Raw genomic sequence first — 20685 nt, forward strand, 5'->3', positions numbered from 1 at the left:
TGAAAGTGAATGTCACGAAAAGCCAAATAAAGAGTTATTAACGAAAGAGTTTTCAATGGTAATACAATCCCTGATTCAGGAATTTTCTGCATGATTTACGCAGTTTAAAGAATTTGAAGAAACTTTAAAATTTATTTTATATCCTGATACAATACCATTTGAAAAATTAAATTTAAAAGTCCTTGAGTGGTTAAATTTTAATGAATTAGAAATGGAATTAGTTGAATTTCAGTCAAGTACCATATGGAACCAAAAATTTGTTGATTTAAGAAATGATTTAGAAATTATTCAAAGTAATCGATTATTGGATAAAATAAATAAAATTGCAGAAGATGAAATTCTAACTACATGGAATTCAATTCCTGACACGTTTAATTGTTTAAAAATATTAGCAAAGACAATTAAATCTCTATTTTCAGAATTAAATTTTATAAAAAATAAATATAGGAATTGAATAACGGATGAGTCGAACTCTGCATGCGTACTGTTAAAATTAACTAAATATGAACCAAATATTAAATCTTTATCATCTTGTGTACAGCAACAAAAATCACATTAAAAACAATTGTTTTTAGCGTGAATTTTGTTTCTAGCATATTGCTTTTTGTAAAAAATTGTTTAAAGAAGAATTGCTTTTATTTGTTTATTTAATTATATTTACGTATAGTTTCACCACGCTAAAATTTCGAATGAAATTTTATTGTGGCACGTTACCTATTTAAAAAAGAATTTTTATGACTTTGTGGCACGGACATCAAAAAAGGTTCACCATCCCTGTTATAGAAGTTTTAACAGAAATAAGTGCGGAGCATGAAGGGTGTAAACCAGATGCAATAACGAATTGCATGGTGGGTTCAGCAACGTAGTTAAGGGTAATTTTTTTTTAAGAAAGCTAGGCTTATTGTAACATAAGCACTTTGAATCACACTAATCTAACAAATGTGAAACATTACATGAGAAAAGATACAAAATAAATACGACAAGATTTTGCTAATTTTATCGGTTGATTGAATGTAGCGTTGCGTTGTCGCATTTCTTTATCAGGACCGGAATTGCATTTGCATGCACTACCTTTTTCTTATATTTACTTCATTTTCTTGTTTTATAATGCCGTATCACATCATTCAACCTCCGTACTTATTTCTGATATATTTAAATGTATAATTTACATACAGTAATAATAAATAACTGAACGACTCTGAAACAAAAAGGCAGGACCATGATAACACTCACTTCAGTCGTAAATAAAATAAAATTATTAATATTTGATTTAATATCTTAAAAGTATATATTACTTAACAGTATAATGGTACAGATTTTGGAATAAAAAAGAATAAAGTCTTTTTTATAATTTATCCCAGGGAATTGCCTTTTTCATATATTGAAAAATTTTCAATTGAGTTAGCCTCTGTATGAGAAATAGCTTTTCTAATAATACGTTTCATCTAAAAGCTAAAAGCTTCATCTATCTGACGCAGGAAGAAGCTAATAAATGTAGGCTAGTGTGCATGATAGGTGAATCTATCACACGATGTATATTTTATTCACGATTTAATATTTGTAACTGAAAACTTCGCTACGATAGGTGATATGAAAGGTACTTATATTGTAGCAAAAATATCTTCCATAAAAAAATTTCTTTCAATTTTATTTCAAAAATAAAATCATTTGGCTACAGCGTCAGTTTAGAATAGATACGTTTTTATTAGAATTGCGATCTTTTGTCATACTTTCTGTATACCGTTATTACCTGTTAGCTTTTTTTAATGTAAGTGTTTATACTATAAATATGAAACACTTTGACATTTAATAGGGGTTAATATCAAATATTAATGTGAAAATTCATTTTAATTTTCTCCCACTCTAACCTACCTCAAGTTAATTTTTTGTTGCTGTTGTCAGAGCATTGATGCGTAAAGCCAAAGGTCCCAGGTTCGATTCCCGGCAAGGGTGTAACAACTACAACAAAAAATTTTCCCTCATTACCTTGAGGTAGTTTATAGTGGGAGAAAATTAAAATGAATTTTCATATTAATATTTGTAAGTATTTAGTTTCAAATTGACTGACCATCAAAACGGTAAAAATGTGCATGTCTAAAGAAGTAAGGAGTTATGATTATATTTTATTTTTTTTCTAAATGAAAATCGCAGGTATTTATGTTTCTTCAGTTTTTTTTATTAGAAATATTTATTAATTAATTAATCTATTAAACTGTCTCTATGTTATAACGGTAATCTTTCACACCACTGGTAGTAGATATGAAACAGGCTGAATTTCTGGTTAGTTCGTGTCCTTTGCTTATTAGGAGTCGTCCATATGGGGGGTGGGGAGTCATCGAATTGTGAGCATGTCGGACAATGGGGTGAAGGGGGTTATAACTTTTGTGACATCTTCAAATAACTATGTATTAAAAAAATTGTAACGGCAAATAAAACTATAAAGTTTTGAGTAGTGAACCTCATTTTTGAAATTGTATTAAATTAAATATTTTTAAAAGTAATTAATCTACATATTCAACATTATAAATACAATCTAAAAGTTTTATTAACGGTGTTTTGTAAATGAAACATTATTTAAAAACTAATTTAATGTTTCGACACAAATTTTTCTTCACTCGATGGATCTTTTTGACTGGACGGTCATTATCATTTAAAACTAGTAAATATAATGTTTATTAACAATGTTTACATTATATAATAAATACATTAGCTGATGTTTAACTACCTATATCAAAAACTTTTTGGGTGTTCGCCGAAATGCGTTTTTCAGTAAATAAACGAAAGGAACGGTTTCACCAGAGTTTTTTTTAACAAAATATGTTTTTATGCATCGAATTTAACTTTCAGAACATCAAGATAGCATAAATAAACTTCACAAATTGCTTTGAGCAGCATTTCCCTTAGATATACCATTTTTTATTCACAAATCGAGACAGCATTTACGCTTAGTTACATCCTTTTCAAACTGCCTCTTGACCAATCCTTGGAATAATGTTCCGGATATGTGCCGTGATGGGGTTCATATTCGTACTCGTAATATTCCTCGTGATGATGAGGGTAGGTGTGACGGGGAGCTTTTTCTTTTATTTGATGTAAATAATATGGAAATAGTAGAGCTGACAGAAATATCGCCTTTTTAATGAATATCAGCGTCAGTAGAACCGCTGCTAAGAGAAATTTTATCTTGAATATTTTCAATAGGGTAAGCATTGGAATAATGGCAACCTTGTTGTTTTTCCTTCTTCTACCCTCGTCTGAAATAAATGAACAGAATACGAGTTAAAATAGAATTTATGGGTCTTTTTTAAATTCGTTATTCAAATTTTCACTTTTTTGGATTTCTCCCCCCCCTTTCGCACGTTAAGTCACAGTTTCAGCGACCCCCTAACAAATATTACGTCACAAAAGCTAATTCAACCCCCACCCCCCTATAACGATTTCTAGTGTTTAAAATGGCAATAAGAAATACTTTCTTTCGTAATGAAAGATTTAAAGAACTGCCAAGTTAAAAAATTTATTAAAATAATAAAACGGATTAACCGCAAACGTCACAGTTCCTTAGCCCCCCACCCTCTTGTCCTATCTCGGGATGCCAAGCAATAATTCTCCCTACGCCTTACTTGCGAATGTATTTTATGAACGACCCCTTAGTGAATTATAAAACGAAGAGCTGTTTAGCCACCTTGAAACGTTTCAAAAAAAAATTTCGTTGCGAAACCTATAAATTGTTACAGGGCTGATTTGAATTTCAATAAGCCGAAATAAACTTGACGATTATACAAAAAAAAAATAATTACTAGGACACTTATTTAAATAGTAGTACATATGTTTGAAATTCTACAAGTTGATGATTTTTTTGGGATAAATGTACGCAGTTACTTTCCTTTTCTTTTTTTTAATATTCTTCAAAGGCAGTAATTTTAAGAATAGTATCACTTCAACTTTCGGTTTCGGTTTATGATTAGCGTGAAAGTAGCTTATACTTATAAGCGCTTCACTTTTTAAACAATAAGTAGATATTTTCAAATAAGGTTTCTACACAAACGTTTGAACTCTCTGCACAACATATTTTATTCCCAATATAAATGTTTCCATTGTAAAATAGGATAAAACGAATCTACCTTCGGTATACGTAAGTGATGGTTGGAAAAAGTCAAAGAAATGAAATTGGTATTTGTCAAAAACGGAAAACAAAAATAGCTGACGACATCTGCGTTGTATCGATCTTTAGAAAATATGATTGGTTGGTATTTTCAAATTTCGAACGGCAAAATCATTTATATTCAATTATTAAACAGCATACGCCTAACGTGTTAATAACAAAAAAAAGACTATCTATTACGTAAGAAACTAAATTGAGAGAAAACAATTTTCTTAATTTTTCTATGCCACAATCAATATTTCTAACCTCGACAAAATTCCTTAGTGAAAGATTAAGTAAGAATCTCTAGACATTACTNATATATTAAAGATAGTTCGATAGATACCATTTAAATGATCGATCAATAACATTCCTACACTTAACATCAATTCAATATAAAACCACTGTTAATAAATAAAAAAACGGAAATTATTAGTTGAAAGTGTTCTTAAGAAAAATGAAACTTAAAAATGTGTCAGATTCAACTAAAATATTTTAATTAGTAAGTACTTACGTATTTTTGAAATCACTGCGAAAATCTACGCTTAGAATATCAATTAGTTACTTTATGATGAATCCTTAATCACTAATTAACTACCAGCATGAGTTAAATTTTAGGTTAAATCCTAAACAACATTTTTATTTTGTAGTTTCTTGTTGTAAATGTTGTGTACTTTGCAATGTTTTATAATTCGAACTTAGAAGTCTCTCTTTAAGAATATTAATCCGTCATTTTGTAATTTTCTCTTATAGTTTCTTTTCATTCTTTTTTGATTATTTTTCTGTGTTTCTATTTGTTTTCGCAGTTGGTTATTTAAAAAAATCTTTCTATATTTTATTACTACATACCAAAATATTTCACTTAAAAATAGCCATGAATTTTTGACTGTAACTCCTACGTAATAAGATTTTGCTGTGCCGCCTTATCTAACACTCGCCACAAATATACTTTGTGAAGTATGAATGATAATGATATTTTAATAGCTTCATCTTAAAATAAAATCTTACCTAAGACTTTTATGCTATCAGAAATTATTTCTGATCCGGTAGGAAGTTTCACTTTAAGAGCATGATTGGCTAAATATTTATTTTCCAAGCGCTGTACGTACTTCCAAAATTTCGTAATCTGGTCGTCGTTCGGAAAATATCTGGCACTCTCTTCGTCATTTTCGTCAACTTTACTCTTAACTTTTATAACTTCAATATATCCCGAAATATTTAAGGGCAGATACTCTTCTTCAAGAACCACTTTGGTCAAATACTTGATGATCCGATATTTAAAACAGTCCAGGAGGCTTTTTGAACTTTCGCAACTAATCATCGTTTCGATAAGATATTCATCTGAATACGCGAAGGGAATACAAACCAGAAAGAAGATTAGATACATCCTTCAGATGCTTACTTGTGAAACAACTAACTAGAATTATTGTGAAGGGCGAGAATTAGTTGCATTTATATATGCATGTAAGGTTTAGAGAATTAAGGTTGCGGATGGACAAGGAGGATTTGTACGACCGTGATGTAAAATACAACAACTTACTACAGACAGTGATATTGAGATATTGAATTCCATAATATAATTTGCTTGGGATAAATAGGTTATATTTATGCACAGTAACCACAATGGACTTGTTTGAACGTTTCAACAATTATTGGAGTGTAAAATATCATCGTATCTTTAACAAATTGGTGTTAAGATCAATAACTTTTGTATAGTCCATTGCTCACATTCCATACCTTTTCTTCTATAGACAATTTCCGTTTCCATTTCCTATCTTTCTTGTAAAAACCTGCGGCAGGCCTTTGCTTTAACTTCAACTTCAATGTACAGCAAAGTACAAACGGAGAAGATGCGGCCTGAATTTCCTTGAAATCAGATTTGAAATCTGTGGTTTTAGTTCCCAGATCCACGTTAACCTGTGAATTGTAACTCGTGAATAAACAGGGGTTTGGCACTGACTTGTAGGATTTAAGTTTTCACTTTAACTTTAACCCAAAACTACTTAAAAATGTACTGGAATTTCTTCGAGACTCTAAATTTAACAGTAGAAGTTAAATGTTTAAATCATGTAATACCATGTACTATTGTGTAGTCGCTCAAAACCTAGAAGTTAATGCGACTTAAAGTTTTATATATAAAAAAAGGTAATAATAAACGAATTTAGGCAAATATAGAAAATATTGAATGTGACTTTTTTGTCCCGCTCAAAATAGAATCCTGGCTTCGTCCTTCTCGTTTTACCCTGAACAGATACATTGTTCGATTAATACTTCAAAATAACCAAATCTTCGTGTATCTATAAGGAGGAATATGTCAAGGGGGGTCTAAGGAAATGTTGGTGAATTTTATTTTTTTTTTTTTTAATTTGGCAATTCTTATTTTTTTTTCATTACGGCAAAAATTCATTCTCGTAAGAAATCATTTATCTTGGGGTAGGCTAGTTTTTGTAACGTAATATTTGTTAAGGGGGTCGCCGAAAGTGAGAATTAGCGTAACAAAAGGGGAGAGAGGGGTCCAATAATGTAAAATTGTGAGTGACGTATTTTATGGACTGCCCCCAAGTTAAATTTGCTTAGTAATTAAAGGATGTTGAATATATTCAGTAAAAGCGATCTGTTAATTGTAATAATAATAATTTTTGTATTTTTGGAGTGCCCAATTTTATGTTAAACTAGGCTTAAACTGCGGCTTAACTCTCATTAATATCCTAAATACTTGTCAATGATTATATCGATGATTACAAAACTAATTTTTTCTATTCTTCGGGAACAGTATTTTTTTCTGGATGAAAGGTAAAGTAGTTAAGGCCTCAAAGCGCATTTATTATATTAGGACTGGATAAGTCAACCTTTACTAATTTTCTATAAAAATTTAATTTCAAAACGTTGTTCGAGAGGGGGATGGTTCACAGATAAAACCATTGTAGATTATGATGTTGGAGGTGGTCAAAAGTATCTGAAATAGAGCTCTTCAGTTTATGGATAGCATATTTGTCTTATTCCAAGTTGCATTCATATTTCCTAAACACTCTCTCTACGGCTTTTTATGCATATAAGTACGTAAAAATAGAACAGTTTTGAATTAAACTCTAAATCGTATTATTAACACCCAATACATCATTCAGTACACACACGACACACATTATGGAACGTAATGTACCTACGGCACTTTTGTGTAAATATGTTTTTCTAAAGACATTTTTCCATCATTTATCAGCTGACTTTTTTGTTTATTTTATTTGAGAAAAATTGCCTTTACGTAAATAGCATTCAGTGAAGTTATGGGTAATCTAGTTTTCCTTTTTTTTTAATGTCATAGATGCATGCTTAGGAAATATGTGGTGGATATTAAAAAATTACAGCATCGGCAGTTTTATAAACATACTTTTTGCCATGATTTATTTGTGTAATAAATACGTGCGAAATTACTTCATTAATAAATCTTGTGCTTCTGATGCAACAATAATAAATACCAAATATAAAGTATTAGGTGCTCTAGTAGAAATACAAACAAGTTTAACGCGTTTACAGAAATGTTTAAATTATTTTTAACTTTAAAGAAATAATTTTAAGCTTAATTTGTTAATGTTTTGAAATCAAGAAATTATCTTTACTGAATTTTAAAAGCATTATATCCAGACTAATTTTATTGCTATTTGAATAGTCGTTATAATAATAAGAGTAAATAAATAAAGTGATGTATGATTAATTTGTGGCTTAATGTATAACTTGTAGTAGTACCTAATGTTAAACTAAAAAATTAGTAATTAAAGGAAATCGTTATTTATAAACATACACTTTATTTTAAAGAAATTGACCTGTATTTGAAATTAGTTATTTAGTATAATTGGAATCATAATAAATTATAATATGTTTGGTACCTTGAATATATGTTATTCTCATTATTTAGGAAGCTAAGATTAATTTACGTCATTTTTTATGTGAAAATGGTTATCTGTTCTGAAGTATATCTCTATAAGAAATTTTGAATATGTCCTTGATTTTCTTCTACAATTATTAGTTAGAACACCCTGTATATTAAAAGCGACGCACGTGTCACCTAGCGGGAAATGATTATACTTTAAGCGACATCGTGTACGAACCTTTCTACAATCCACGTTACCGACAGAAATTATTGATAAACAGTTTTCTTACGTCAACGCTGACGACAATGACATTTGCTAATATTTAGGTTAAGAATGTATTTTTAGTACTTTTATAACAATTTATTTTAAAAATAGGGCAATTAATACAATGAATAACCATCACAGTGGTGAAACTGAGCAAATGGCTCCCCCACAATGTTTGAAAGTGTTTATTCAAAGAGATTACAGTGAAGGTACAGTTGTAAAATTTCAAACCAGATTTCCTCAAGAATTGGAGGGCAGGGTAAGGGCTTGACCTGAGTAAAAACAATATTATTTTATTATTAAGAACATTGCTCTTAACAGATAGAACGACCACTGTTTGAACACACAATTGATCGTTTGAATGAGTACTTCCAAGAAGCAGAAAAAGCAACCTGTTCTACTTACTGTGAAGGGTGTCTAGCATGTCTTACTGCCTATTTAATTTATATTTGTAAAGAGACTCATTATGAAAAGGTACTCTTCTACATTATTTAATATTAGTAAATTCCAAAACACTAAAGAGAAGACTGAAGTAAGACAATACCGATTCAATTGTAGTTAAAATAAAACTTAATTTAATTACAGGTGCTGAGAAAAATATCAAAATTCATCGCAGAACAAAATGAAAGAGTTTATCAACCACGAGGTTTAATATTGACTGATCCAAGTATGAGAGGGTTAAGAGTAATAGAAATAAGTTGTCTAGACAGACCTCCAAATGCATGACTGACATTGTCACACTCCACACCGGAGTTCTTCATGTAATGACTGTGCAATTGTATTTTTAGAAAATTTTGTACAAAGTTTTATTTTTCCATCCATTTAGTTCAAGTATTAACTTTTATATTTACTCACAGAAAATGCATTTAGTGTTTTTCATCAATTGTAAATAATTGCGAAAAATAAATTTAATTTTTAGCTTTTGTTATTCTGTAATTTCATTCTGTTTTACTTTATTATTTGGAGCATTGAAATATGAGCTACTTATGTGCAGTTTGTTTATAAATAACTAACTAAGTAATGACTAAAAGGCTAAAGTTTTCACAACTGATATCTAAAAAACTTTTTGTTGCAATGGTGCAAGATTAGTTCTCCTGCAGTCAATTCACTAATGGGGTCTATTGACCGTTTTACTATGTATGACACCCTACATATTGCCTATTAGGGTAAAAAGTATTCATTGCACAACTACAGCTGGCGAAATATCTGATAAACTATTCCATCAGTAGAGTTATTGAAGAAAGAGAAAACCTATTCTGAACCTTAGCCATCAGTTACCAATGTTGAGCCGTCTTCTAAGTAATATTTCTCCCAAATTTCGTTATTTTATTAGACTGTTCAAGGAATAAAAAATTACTATATACGAATTTATTAAAGCAACTTTTAGTTATAAATTTCTACACACATAACTTTTGTCATCAATTAAACATAATATTCTTTCTGCAAGGCTAAACATAAACTAATGTAAACAACTCGGTATTTTCTTTTTTTGAACTAAATATATAACGAAATTTAAATTTACCTTTATCTTTCATTATCCGCTCCCAGCTAGTACCTCAATATTTTCATTCTCTATTTACTTGTCTTTTTCTGTTCCTTCTCTAACCCCCTATTCTTTTCCTGATTATATCTTTTCAGTTCATTTCCACTTTCATTCATAATACTCTCACATTCGTCTAGCTTTTATCACAACCTCCCAGTACATTCATCCTTTTACATATCCTGCACTTCCTTTCCTCCTCTTTCAAGCAATACTACTCATCCCTCACTTAATTTTTGCAACTTCAACTCGTACTTTACTACTCTTTTTCTAGTTTTTCCACATTATATTATCTCCTAATCACATAATCTGATGTGTTTCTATCTAAATTTAATACCCATTCTATCTACTTTTGGTAAATGTCTTCCACTTGTTTTTGCTTTTTCAACCTCCATACTTCCACTCCATAAAATATTTTCCTTTATACTGTCGTATTAAACAACTTTTTCTTCCTGATATTCCCTTTTCTAGCCTCCTCAATCTCTCCCCTTAATTTACTACCGTTTTTATCGCTACTTTCCACATTTAGACTCCCTTTTTAATTCATAATCTGACGTACTTCTCTCTTCTAATTGTAAAACCAATTTAAATATTTTCTATATAAAGCCTCTATCTGATTGTTTCTTACCATATTTCCCTCTCATAAAACACTGTACTGTTCACTATCGCATTGAATATGTTATTCAACCATCCACCCCATTATCCTTAAATAATTTCTGACTCCCAAACCTTTCCCATAATTGCCTTCCATTATCCATTGGGGTTGGTAATATATATCTCATATCGTTTATTAACACCTAGCATATATCTTAGATATGAATAATTCCTGACTTTTCTATTTCTGTCCCTTCCATTTTGTTTGTTTTTCCCTTCCCTTTTTACTCACTTTTCCTCAACATCCATAATCTTTGATTTTTCAGTATTTGGGCTCTTCTTTAATAAATACTCTTCTAGCTTTCTTACCATTTCCTTCAAACCTACACACTTATCCCCCACTAACACTATATCCTTTCCACTTCCCTTATGTTATTCATTTCATCTTCCAAGTCATTCAAATTATTAAACTCTTTTCTACCTCCACTTACTGTCATATTCATCATTTCCCCTTTTAAACCTTATCATAATCAATTTTTTAAATCTACAAACATTAAATATACTCTTATCTTTTTCTCCAATTTTATCTGTATTAATTAAAAAAAATCGGGTTTATGACCCCCGTTCCCTCCCTGAACTTAAATTGCACTGTTCTGTAACCCTCTCTTCACTATCATCCAATAGTTTTATAAAATGTTTAATCGATTCCATCCCTTCTATCTTACCATTACTTGTGCTTCATGACTTTTTCTATACCTATTTCTTATTTTTCAACACCCCTGCGTACCTCGTCGCCTTTGAAGCATTTATTATCTTATAGCTGTATTCTTCCCTTTCTTCTTGTAATCTGCCCTCTATACACATTCTTTATTTTTCATACTCTTAATTTTTATGTCTTTTTGTCTTTTTATATCTTTAACATTATCACTCATTTTATCTCCTACCTTTAACCCCAAGATTCACTTAGCAGGACCTTTTAACCAATACATAGCCCGTCGCTGATCTGGGTGTTCCAGAAAAAATTACTTAAACTGTTCTATATATTTATTTTTTTTCACTATAAATAATTACTGTAGGCGAATTACCTACAGGTATTAACTTACTTTTCTATTTTCGCTTTTTGTCGTTTTGTTTACGTGTTAGTAGGATTTGAAAATGAGGCTCTTCTTTGTTTTATAGTTTTAAATGAAACTCACATTTTAATTTTTTTTTTGTGTATTCTTTCGTCTTAATTTACTTCATCGGAATAGATTAAAGAAAAGCTTAAATATACATTTTTATTTCTACCAGTTTTATTATGTTGCGACTCATTTCAATCTACAAAGTTACTAAAGTAATCACTAACCATAAATTAAATTGAACCACTGTCTGATTGATACTCATCTTTAGTTAACAACTTTGATTTTTCGATGCCCATATGTCCCTTTTTTGTGGATAGATACTTTTCCTTTTATCAAGTCTTCAATATTCGGTCGTATCCCAGGACTTTCAATTCCTAAAACAACACAGTAATTAATGCACATTGTTTATTCGAAAGACTAACTCACTTTACCCTTGTAATTATTGTTGTATGCCTAGGTACTAAAATCTTTCACCAAAAGTTTAAGATAATCTAACTTTTGGAGAAATGTTTTGTCATTTGTACCTTTACTTACCTTTCCCGGTCTTCTTAAAATTTGCTAAAGGAAAACAAAAGTCGTAGAAAAATGCTGAATATAAAAGTAAAATCAATAAAAATGAGTAAATTCTTGAAGCCATTATATTTTCTTAACAACTGTATTGAAATAGATGCCGGGATTGTGATTCTATAAAACAATTAATATCATTGACCTGTTCATTGATCTTTTGATTATATGCTTTGCATTCTACAGACGTTCAAAAGTATACAGTGCGTCGTTTGTTGAAATGGCTAACAAAATAATTATAAAATAAAATACCACCTAAATTCATTTTAGCTTAAAACAGTGTTTAAAAGTTTATGTGATCTGTTTAGAGATTTTTTTTTTTTTTCTGACTTCATTATATAAAAATACTAATTCCAAAAGACCTTGTTAATTATTCTTATTCAAATCATTTGACAGGATTTAATCCTGCATTTAATTTACATCGGTAATTTAAATCGAATTAGGTTTCCCAAATAATTCTTTCTTATAAAGACATTATTTTTTTGGCGTAACAATCAGGCGAAGTTTAGCTCAGGATAGGAAAGAGTGGAGGTACGTGTCCAACCAGTCTTAGGACTGACGACCTTATGATGATGATGAACAATCAGTTGTTGCTTACAGGTACATGGTTGTTTGTTTTTCCAAATTATTTGCGAATTTAGAAAGTTGTTTAGTTATGTAGAAACTTCTAATATCCACAAACTCCTGAACAGAAGTTACTGAAGTTCATATTAACAAATAATTTAAATTCTGTTACTATTTATTATTTTAAATGTAAGCACTTCGTTGCTTATACACTTCGTAAAGTAAGTTACCTACTCACTTCGTATAATACCGATAACTATTACATAGAAAAACTGAAAGTTTGCATCATTAGTACACAATTATAATACTGATTTCCGTATATAAACTAATAGTGTGTAAATATTCAGTCTAAAATAGTTTACAAGCAGACAAATTGTGTAATACTGCAGGATCAATAATGTTAACACTCTATTACATAAGCCAATATAAACTTATTAAAATACACATAACTAGGTATTTAAACTTTTAGGCATTTAAAATTATCACAAAAGCTTTTCTTCAGTGCATTTCCTGTATTGATTTCCTACGGTTCCTGCATATGGCATCTGAAACTGAAGAAACAGTTCATATTACTCAGTCGTAAACGCAAACAAAATTTACGGTTTTATTGTATTAATTATTATACTTTAGATAAAGCAAATGCATAATTAATTGAAAGCTGTTCTTCTCAGGGCACTTAACGGAGTATATTATAAAATATTAAATTGAAAAAATTAAAATCACTGTTCCACAAAATTTATTTGAAGGTCGTCGACAGCTGTTTCAATTTTTACAGCATAATCTTAAAAATTATATAGAAGTGGAAACGACTGCCGATGACCTTCAAATAAATTATGTGAAACTTTACCAAGGAGATTTATTTTTTTTAACTTAAATGCATAAATTATAAAAATTTTTGGATACCACTTTTTTGTAAATAAAAATCTTTTTTGTATGGTAGCTACTAAATAATACCGGGCATACTAAAGTAGAGCATCAGTCATTTAAAACTTTTAAGGATTTAAACTTAATTGTTATTTTGATATATATTATTACGTATTTCACAAAATACTCATTAAATAAAATTAGAAACTTTTATTAAATATACATCAACTGCAAATTGCAAATAGATTTAAAATAGGTATCATTAATAATACAGAAACTATAAGTGCATTTTGCGTAGATTTAATACTTATTGTATGTAGATGTAAAAATAAAAAAAATACCATTATGCAGACACTCACCATTTTTGGTCATTTCCAAACTTCAGTAGGATTTCCTTCGTGATCTGTTGGAGGAGGAACTGTAACAACATTTCGTTTTCTTCTGCTTCTAGTAACACAGCCTTTTTGTATTTTTTCACTTCGTCCATTACCTGCGTCAACCACGTCTTTAGCTTCATTCTTTTCCATTCCCTTGCTTTCTTTGTTAGTTTCTTCTACGGTTCCTTCACTAAGAGTACTGACGGCAGACTTCCTAGCTTCTTCTACAGTCCCTTCACTAGCAATACTAACGGCAGTCTTCCTAGTTTTTTCTACAGTCCCTTCACTAGCAGTACTGACGGCAGACTTCCTTTTTCTCATTTTAAAAACCCATTGTATTATACGAACTCATTCCAATCAATAATAAACCTCGTGTGTTTCTACGGACCGTACATTTAATAAAATTCTATTCAGAACCGACTAAATTTAGAATTATTAGCTATTAGGTATGGTACACCAACGAACAAATTAACTGACTAGCACGTACAATGTTATCGTTCCTGGAATTAACACTATTTAGGTAATTAATGTAGGTGTTCTCAACTGTTTAACAGCGTATTTAAATGTTTAAAAGGAATATTTACATATCGTTATGTAAGTAACATATTGGTATAGTACTGACCAAATAAAATGAGCACACCTGAAACAATGAATCACCTGGACGGTAAAGGAAACAGTTTTTTTCGGACTTGTGCAAAATTAAACATTCTGTACTGCTTTATCATTATTCCAATAGTGAAAAGTACTGATTACTCGTTTAATCTAGTGAACTTACAAAATTCAAGCATCACTGATAGTGGCGTAGCTAGATAAACAAAGGTCCAGATGCAAAATATTTTTGAGGACCTAATTATGTTTGGTGGCGTTGTACAAGTGCGTAACATGGACAGTGGGTACGGCGGAAAAGAAAAGGTTAGAAGCATTCGAAAGTGGAGTTATAGGCAAATGATGAGGATACCGTGGATAGAAAAGGTTAGAAATGAAGATGTATTAGAAAGAATAAGAAAACAGAGGACTCTATGGAAGTCAATAAGAAGTAGGCGAGATAGGTTGGTAGGACACCTTCTCAGACGTGAAGGTCTAGTCAGAGACATATTAGAAACAGAAACAGGAGTTAGGAAGGGTGGAGGTAGACCTAGATTAGGTTACTGTTCGCAAATAGTTAATGATGTGGGTTGTTCTAGCTTTAGGGAAATGCGAAGTTTAGCCCAGGATAGGAAAGTGTGGAGGTACGTGTCCAATCAATCTTAGGTCTGACGACCTTATGGTGATGATGAATTAAACAAAATAATTACTCGATTGCATCCGTTATTTTTTCGATTATTGTGCGAAGAAACAAATAGCACCTATTATAACATATAGAGACAAAAATAAAATGGCATAAAATATACAAAAAATAAATCAATTGAACCATTATTTTTGCCGGGACGATGCCCCATAAACACTTTTGGCAAAGCGCACCGCACCACCTAGCCCTATGATAACTATCATAGGGGTAAACTACGCGCCTGATCACTGAATAGATTTTGATACGATATTTTTTAAAAAGCATCTTTTTTTTTACTAAGAACGTAAAACTCCAAAGCAACTCAAATTTTGCTGAAATTTTCATTCTTATAAAAAGCATCTGGAAAGGATTTTTGTTTATACAATGATGTTATTTTTTTGAAGAAACTTGAAATAAAAATAAAAACATCTTTTCGAGTTTTTGCATGTGCAAAGTTATTCAAAATTATCAAAGTGGTTTAACTTACGTTTGATATTTATATTATATATTTATACTTAAATAAAGCACACAAATAAGGTATTTTATTAGTCGAATTCTTATCTGCGATAGAACATCGTGTGTATGTTTTGGTGCAACTCAGTAATCTTTTTAATATAACTAGTAAATATTTTGATAATGCAGTCTACCATCAGAATGTTTAAACAATATAAGTACATTATCTAATATACGTACATATATGATGAAGGTGCTGTGTAATTTTGGCTAACAAATTGATTTCTGCTTTTTCTTGTTACATATTTCAAGTTGTGGAAATTTTGCAATAAAATAGGATGTAAAATAGCAAAAAAAATTGTTTTGTAGTCGCAACCAAAAATTCGCCCCTTTTCAGATACAGTGGATTTCATTTATTACGACCTTGGTTGTAACGACCATTTTGCTATAGCGACGTTAAATCTAAGTCCCTTGAATTTAAAGCATACATTAGTACAAAACTGATGTGACTATAGCGATTTCGGATGTAACGCCGAGTTCGGGTGTAGCTACTGTTTTTTAATGAATCGTTTGTAACAAATCCCTAGTAAACTCATGCAGATATAGCGACCGGAGTAGGACGAAAAAAACAAAAAAGTCTTTCTTATCTTTTGATTACATCCACACAGATGGTCAGCAAGTGTAGTAACCTTTACCGTTTGTTTATAGATATTAGCCAGGTAGATAGATAAGCGTATACATTAAAATGGTTCAGTTTCAAAGTAATATTCTGAGTAGCAACTGTGTTTAGTAAACTTTTGAATAAGTATGACACCAAGATGCATATTCACTGTCAAAAAAAAAAGGCGGAAATCAAATCAAAATTGAAAAATGGTGAAAACCATACATACGTATCTGTATCTCTGTACGTTTGCCTGTAACGACTTCCGTATATAACGACGAAATTATAGTGGTCCCTTCGTCGTCGTTATACCCGGAATCCACTGTATTTAGTTGTTGATCAGAGGGTAGATGTAAGATCCAAAAGAAACTGTCAAGACAAAAACTTTTTTATTTCGCAACCCTTCGTGTTTTATTAACACTTCATCAGACGCTCCATAAATGAGATATAAAATGTTTTAAACTTCTATCACATCCCCTTTAATAAATAATTTGTAATTTTATAACGTAATTTTCCTCTTACTATTGTTATTGTTTGACTAAATTGATGAAAGAAAATTGATATTAATATGTTCGTAATTTGCATGAATGAGATCCGACAAAGATACAATATTTTTTATAACTATGTCTAGAACATTTATTTTATGGTATGTTTTTGATAGTTAATTTATTGTAATTTGTATACTTATATATTATTTTAATATTTTGTATCTCATTTGTAGAGCACCTGTTGAAGGGTTAATAATACACGAAACGCTGCTAATGAAAGTCCTTCAACATGTTGTCAGATATTTATTAACATAATGTAACGAAAAATGTTATACATATTTATTTTCCGCTTAAAAGTCAATACATACTTTAAATTACATGGATTTTGTTAAAAATTTGTCCAGGTACATTCATCAATTTGTTACTATTAGTTTATAATAAATTGTAAGTTCCAAATGTGGAAGGCACTCTGAAGGAATGTTAATCCTACAAACATCTGCTTTTAACAGTATTTTAACATTTTCTTTGTATCTAATGGATTTTACTTAAATTGTGGCGAAAATAGTAATCAAATTACTACAGTACCACTTTCGAAAAGAAAGAATACTGTACAGTTACGCTAACGTACCTTTCGTTAGCAGTCATCTCATCACTGTAAAATTATGTAATTTTATTGAAATATAAATATTTACACAACTGGATACCAGTCAAGTATTTCGAGCAGGAAAATACCAACTTCAATCATTATTCATTATTCGTGGAAGGTAACCGTTTTAAAACCAATGTATTGCGTAAATCTAAGCAAACATTGAAAGAAGCTCATATTATATTTTCAACGAAACCATAAATTTTGGATTCACCATTAGTATTCGTGAATAGTTCGAGACTACTTTTCGGTTGTTAATTTCAAGGGAACTGAAATAAGTACATTCCATAATGATTCGTTGAAAAATGAGTAAAGTTGTTAACGAATTGAATAGTTTCTGCTGATACATGTTTCAATATTTCACACTTTTCTTATTATTAAATGTATTTCAGTCATTAAAGTCATTAATCTTTTCTTTTTTCTTTATTTAACTTTTTTGTGAATTTAAAAATGTTATTTTTTTACTGAAATTGATATTTTTGAATAAAAGGAAAAGGTTATACTTTATATTTAAATACACAAATAGTCTTTAATATTTACTTCTTATTCTGTTAATTTTGGTAATTTGGTATGTAAGGGGTGTGGAAATAAGCTAATATAAAATTAGAACTAAGTGTTGCCGATTTTCCATATTTAGGAAGTCAGACAACTCAGGATTGAAAAAGCGCTAGAGATATAAAACAAAGGACAGTGGTCGTTGCGGAAAATATCGTGGAAAGAAAAGTCAGAAAATGAGGAAGTATTAGGAACAGTAGGAGAACAGGAGATCATCATAAGATATAAGCGAAATAGGTTGACGGATATAACGACGATATTCGTCGCCGTTATACCAGAAATCCACTGGATTTGTTATATAGAATAACTAAAACAGCATTATTTGTGAAAAAGTGAAACTCTTTTTGGATTCTCATTTTGCTGAAGTTTTTTAATACAAAAATACAATTTATGTAGATGCTCTATATGCGGGTGTTAAATTAATTTTCATTCGGATAACTCTTTTAGCGTTTTTTTAATCCCCTAATTTCATAACATTAAAATTTATACAGAGTTCCACTTAACCCTCTCTCTTTTGTTTTTATAGAGAGTAAATCAATAGAAATTAATAGAATTGAATTCTAATTAGTAAACATGCCTACCGTTAGGTTTTCAATGCGTAAACAATAACAACTAATAATTAGTAATAAATTATTTGTTCGAATGGATTTCCTAATAATCTTTATAATCAGTGTGAGCGTATAATATGTGCATAAACTCAGGTCGATTACGTTTCATCTCTTATTGCTTCAGATAACCAAGTAACAAGCAGGGTCGATTCTTATTACCGCTGATTTGGTCTCAAAATCTCGTTCTACGTTGTGCGCATCTGTGTACGGACTTCAAATTAGTATTATATACTAAAAAATACTTTTTAATTAAAAAAAACCATATAAAGAATATAATACGAACCTTTTCTAAAGAAAAATATATTTATGAAATGTGGACCAACTTGTATAGACTGCGTATGTGTCTAGTATACAGTAAAAGTTCTTTATTCGCGGGGTATACGTTCCATAAATATGCCGCGAATACAGAAACCGTGGGTATGGAATGGCAATAGGTATAGAATCATAGGGGATACGTTCTAAGGTTCTGAAATAAAACCAATATGTATCAAAATAAAATTAATGTATTGATAAATTCGCAATTAAAATTAATCCTTATAATCAGCTTTAGGCAAGAGTTTGAATAATTTAGTGATTTTATCTTGTTTTGAATTTTCAAATTAGTCCACTCGGTTACATCTTTTATAAAAACTGCCTAGGCACATATCAACAGTACATAGTCAAAAGATGCATTAAGGGGATTCAGTAGTACACGTGCCGTAAAGTAAAAACATGCTTATCGGTTGTAGAAATCATGAATTTTTAGAACAGAGGTTTGAAATTGTGTAGCAAAAGAGATAAAGCTTTGTCCTAAAGCCTGTCGGAGACTATTTTTTAATTTCTTAATTTCTATTGAAAATACGTGTCCTTCAAGAAGCATCAACTTTAAGCACTTGTAAAAGCTATTAATGACCACATTATCGAAAACTAAAAACGTGCCGAGTTAGTGTGAACCTTTGTCTGTTACCATGCAGAGATCAGATATTTATCTCGCAACGTTAAATCACAAGAATAGAAACCCATATTTTCGGAAAAATTCACAGTAAGAACTATTGCGGTCAATCCCCTTAATAAATGACACCGAATGCTTTTCTGTTTACCGATTGTATTTGCGAATAATGAAATTTTTAGCGGCGAATACAGGAAGTGGATTGCAATTTTTTCACACGCGAATAATGAAAACGCGAATAAGGAAACCGTGCATAAGGAACTTTTACTGTACATATAATACAAAAATTTCTTAAACTTTTAATTCTGACATAATACAAGCATTACNATAAATTAAATAATATATAATTAGAAAAATTTTTAATAAAAATGCATCTATCTACTGAATATTTAGTGTGCATTTATCTAGGATTAACCGAATTATTTATTATTATTATATCGTCAAGGGCAATTGATCAGTACATTTTCTAAGTACTTAGATTAAAAAGCATAATTAGATAAATAATGCGTACGTAATGATATCAAGTGTTTATTTTAACAAAATCCTTTTTTTGTTCGATTGAAATACATGTGTAAAAATTATTTACCTACTTTAACACAAGTATTTATATACATCTTCATTAAGGGATACCAAGAACATTACAAATACAATTCATAATTTTAAAGAACAAGGATATTTTACAAACGATTCTTATTTATAATAGACTTCAAGCACAGCAAACAACTGTTACATGCTATTCGAAGCTTCTTACTTCAAAATTTTTCCACTGGATTTCCAAAGCAGTCAGTGCATGATGGTGTAGAAATTAGACTTCTCTTAGTTCTTCTTTTTGCTTCTGTGTGGGAAGCTTCTTGGTTGCTATCAGCTATATTTTCACTTTCATTTTTCTTCTCTTTTGTTTGAATATCTTCTAATGAAATATCACTGTTAGATTTGCTCATTTTCGTCGTAGCTTTTATTTCTGCCTTTTGTAAAGTCTGAGCTCTATGAAGTAACTAGTAAAATAAGCAAGGTAGGTAGGGCATTTTCTTATCAATTAAGTTGATAAGTGTACGAATAATGACAATCCATAAACGATTTAAAACATTATTGTGACTGACAAATCATAAAACAGATATTGCAGATATTTTTTTGTCTGTAAACTGAACATAAATCGTAAGTGTATATACATAATATATATATAT

At 30.3% G+C, this 20685-nt stretch overlaps 2 protein-coding genes and 2 long non-coding RNA genes across 5 annotated transcripts in view; 2 read left to right on the forward strand and 2 right to left on the reverse strand.

Annotated features, from left to right (window-relative positions):
* The window catches only part of LOC108742021, a 57043-nt gene that overhangs the window by 25002 nt on the left and 11356 nt on the right, over positions 1-20685 (forward strand). The window lies entirely within an intron of this gene.
* On the reverse strand, positions 2689-6038 carry LOC108742016. Its single transcript, XM_018477019.1, has 2 exons — positions 5150-6038; positions 2689-3254 (listed from the first exon to the last, which is right to left on the reverse strand). The coding sequence occupies exons 1-2, from the start codon at positions 5526-5528 to the stop codon at positions 2950-2952; spliced, it is 684 nt and encodes a 227-aa protein (XP_018332521.1). The 5' UTR covers positions 5529-6038; the 3' UTR covers positions 2689-2949.
* LOC108742018 (golgin subfamily A member 7) lies at positions 8300-9199 on the forward strand. Its single transcript, XM_018477022.1, has 3 exons — positions 8300-8530; positions 8593-8745; positions 8857-9199. The coding sequence occupies exons 1-3, from the start codon at positions 8396-8398 to the stop codon at positions 8995-8997; spliced, it is 429 nt and encodes a 142-aa protein (XP_018332524.1). The 5' UTR covers positions 8300-8395; the 3' UTR covers positions 8998-9199.
* Positions 11676-14842, reverse strand: LOC108742020. Of its 2 annotated transcripts, none has more exons than XR_001938605.1 (3): positions 13878-14842; positions 12061-13205; positions 11676-11900 (listed from the first exon to the last, which is right to left on the reverse strand). It is a non-coding gene; the product is annotated as an uncharacterized LOC108742020 (long non-coding RNA). The 2 variants fall into 2 exon arrangements; XR_001938606.1 differs by having other exon boundaries at positions 11958-13205.

Source organism: Agrilus planipennis, unplaced genomic scaffold, assembly GCF_000699045.2.
Source record: "Agrilus planipennis isolate EAB-ADULT unplaced genomic scaffold, Apla_2.0 scaffold303, whole genome shotgun sequence".
In the NCBI taxonomy this organism is placed as follows: Eukaryota; Metazoa; Arthropoda; class Insecta; order Coleoptera; family Buprestidae; genus Agrilus; species Agrilus planipennis.

What these genes read in the sequence shown, in the direction of transcription:
- LOC108742016 (XM_018477019.1), bottom strand. Translation starts at nt 5,528, where the DNA reads ATGTATCTAATCTTCTTTCTGGTTTGTATTCCCTTCGCGTATTCAGAT. An exon ending in TGATAGCATAAAAGTCTTAG is followed by an intron (nt 3,255 to 5,149) that starts GTAAGATTTTAT and finishes CATTTATTTCAG; the next exon opens with ACGAGGGTAGAAGAAGGAAA.
- LOC108742018 (XM_018477022.1), top strand. Translation starts at nt 8,396, where the DNA reads ATGAATAACCATCACAGTGGTGAAACTGAGCAAATGGCTCCCCCACAA. An exon ending in CTCAAGAATTGGAGGGCAGG is followed by an intron (nt 8,531 to 8,592) that starts GTAAGGGCTTGA and finishes TGCTCTTAACAG; the next exon opens with ATAGAACGACCACTGTTTGA. An exon ending in AAGAGACTCATTATGAAAAG is followed by an intron (nt 8,746 to 8,856) that starts GTACTCTTCTAC and finishes ATTTAATTACAG; the next exon opens with GTGCTGAGAAAAATATCAAA.